At 60.2% G+C, this 2,821-nt stretch overlaps 1 protein-coding gene across 1 annotated transcript; it reads left to right on the top strand.

Moving 5' to 3' along the window:
- Nucleotides 1–6: 6 nt before the first annotated feature.
- LOC106014151 (ecdysone-induced protein 74EF-like) lies at nt 7–2,815 on the top strand. Its single transcript, XM_013091225.2, has one exon. It carries the CDS (start codon nt 177–179, stop codon nt 2,625–2,627), a length of 2,451 nt encoding a protein of 816 aa, XP_012946679.1. The 5' UTR covers nt 7–176; the 3' UTR covers nt 2,628–2,815.
- Nucleotides 2,816–2,821: the final 6 nt, after the last annotated feature.

Here is a 2,821-nt window from a genome sequence, read left to right as displayed (position 1 = left end):
CCCGTCCCCGTCCCAGCCTGGAGCAGCACAGACCGCCCAAGGATATACCACGGGGGGAATCCCCGAACTCGGGCTACAAACCCTCCAAGGTCACCAAGAACTCCCCCTCCCCCACCCTGACCTACATACGAGATCCCAGCAAGGCGTCCCCCTCCCCCTCCCCAACCCTGACCTATATGAGAGATCCCACCAAGAACTCCCCCTCCCCCACCCTGACCTACATAAGAGACCCCTGCATGACGTCACCGTCCCCACCGTTTCGACCAATCAGAGAAGGCCTCAGCACCTCGCCATCTTTGCTGACGCGTGACGTAGGCAGCAGAGATTCCCCGCCCTCCCCCTTCCGACCAATCAAAGACTTCGTCGGGAGCTCTCCCTCCCCGCCCTACAAACCCGTGCGGACTCATGTCTCTGTTGAGGTGCACCATCACCACCACCACCAGCAACAACACCAACAGCAGCAACAACAACACCAACAGCAGCAACAACAGCAGCAACAACAACACGGGAGCGATGTAATCAGCCATAGCATGAACAGCTCAGAGGAACTACAACAACAACAGCAACAACAACAACAGCAACAACACCAACAGCTGTCCGGCCGACTAGATCGCTCCCGGTCATGCGCAGACCCGGCGTTGTTGTACTTCCGGACAGTCCCACTGTCCAAGATCAAAGCTCAGAACCGCACGGTGTACTCACACAGCCTGGAGTCGGCCACGCCCTCTCGGCACGCGCAGTACAAAGACAGCCGCAAGGTGAAGAGCTATGAAGACTTCCTGGAGGACCACGACGTTCTCAAGATCACCGAGTTCTCCAAGGGTCCATTCTACAACACAGACTTCGACATCATCTCCGAGCTGGGCTCCCCCACAGGGTCGAAGGTCAGATACAACGACACCGGAAGTCTGGAGCAGCTGAACGAGGACCAGGGGGACTACCTCAGTGACCTTGACCTAGCGGTGGGCGGCGGGCGGGAGTCGCGGAGAGACCAGGACCACTCGGAGGACACGGAGGACAGCGCAGAGACCATCAACGGGAACCGGAAGTACCAGGCGCTGTGGCGTCTGCGCGCCACCCTGGAGGAGGAGGAGGAGTGCAGCGACACCATCCGCATGGAGGACATGACGTCACCGGACGACTCCCCGGACAGAGATCACGTGACCCCCAACACCACCTCCTTCGAGTCTAACGCCCAGAGCGACCCGTGCCCCAGCGACCATCAGGACAGCGGCATCCTCTTTGAAGTGTGCAGCTCCACACCCAGGCGCCCCAGCCAGGCCAACCTGCTCCACCCCAACTACGAGAACAGACGACAGAGCTACAGGAACGTGCTCAATAACCGCCTGCAGCGCGGGAACCAGTCGACCAGTGTGGAGAACAGCTTTGACAGTGTGGAGACAGACGGCGAGGTGTCTGACACGTCACGCTACGAGGTGACCACCACGTCCTTCGAGTCCACCACCACCACGGACAACACAGACAGCACCACGGAGAGCCAGGCCAGCAAACTCCGCCAGATGAAGGCGGACAGCGGCTACAAGTCTTTGGAGGCGCAGCAGCAGATGTCGAAGGAGCTTCAGGAGGGGGAGGGAGGAGGAGGAGGAGGAGGGGGAGGGGGAGGGACCACGCACGGTATCTCCAGCTTGGCGAAAGAGCCGCGGCGTGAAAATCGCGCCGGTGTTGACCGCGCCAGTGTTGACCGCGCCAGTGTTGAACGCGCTGATGACGTCACCAAAGACGTGTGCAAAAACTGCGGGGAGGCCATGTCGTCAAGTTCCGGTGCGATGGTGGCGGTGGGTGCGGTCGGCGCCGCCTCTGTGGAGTCGGGATTTTCCGGCGGTTATCGAGAACGACGGAACAGCGGGGCGGGAGGTATAGCCCAGAAGAACGGGGGGATGAAGAAACCCTCCCCTCCCAGCACCTCTTACTTTGACCGGAGGAACGGGAAAACGGCGTCCAAGAAGCGGCGAGAATATTCTCGAGAGAGACAGACAGTGCACGTGTACGAGAGCATGAACGAGCCAGAGACCGACTCTCGCTCTGACCTACATTCCGGTGGTAGTTTTGAGGACAGCTCCATCCCCAACAAGATCTCTGTGTTCGCGCGTTTCTTCAAGTCCCACCCGCGCGGCCACAGAACTCACTACTTGGTCCGGGACTACAGTATAGACGAAAAGACCAACTCTATCTTCAACGAGTTTGTCAGGCAAGAGTTTCCCCCCGGATCTCGTGAAGCTGCCGGGAGGTTAGGGGTCAGGAGGTCACCGCGCATGCACCGACAGCGGCTACAGCGGAAGCACACGGAGCCGGCTACACTGAGCGAGGAGCGGTCGACGCGGAGAGACAGGCTCGCACCGAGCATGCGCAGTGCCAGTCTGGGAAGTGACAGCAGCGCCAGTTCCGCCCGCCGGATCTCCCCTCAGGACAGCATCGAGGAGGAGGAGGACGAGGTGGAGGAGGCAATGGCTCCCCTCCCTCCCCCCGCCCCGCTGTGGGCCCCCTCCCGACTGGCCGGAAAGTCTCCCGATCTGAGCTACATCCAGCGACAGATGCAGCAGGTGTCCATCCACGACATCCCCATCATCAAACTGCCCGAGGAGGAGAACCAGGACAGTTGCTTGTGACGTCACTCCCACTCCAAACAGACGACATCTTGTGACCGGTCTTGTGACGTCACTCCCACTCTATACAGACGACATCTTGTGGCCGGTCTTGTGACGTCACTCCCACTCCATACAGACGACATCTTGTGGCCGGTCTTGTGACGTCACTCCCACTCCATACAGACGACATCTTGTGGCCGGTCTTGTGACGTCAC

This window comes from Aplysia californica, unplaced genomic scaffold (genome assembly GCF_000002075.1).
Source record: "Aplysia californica isolate F4 #8 unplaced genomic scaffold, AplCal3.0 scaffold03335, whole genome shotgun sequence".
NCBI lineage: Eukaryota > Metazoa > Mollusca > Gastropoda > Aplysiida > Aplysiidae > Aplysia > Aplysia californica.
Note: the sequence above shows the minus strand (reverse complement) of the source record. Positions and strands in the feature narration are given on the sequence as shown.

Coding starts and splice junctions, on each gene's coding strand:
- LOC106014151 (XM_013091225.2), top strand. CDS start 177: ATGAGAGATCCCACCAAGAACTCCCCCTCCCCCACCCTGACCTACATA.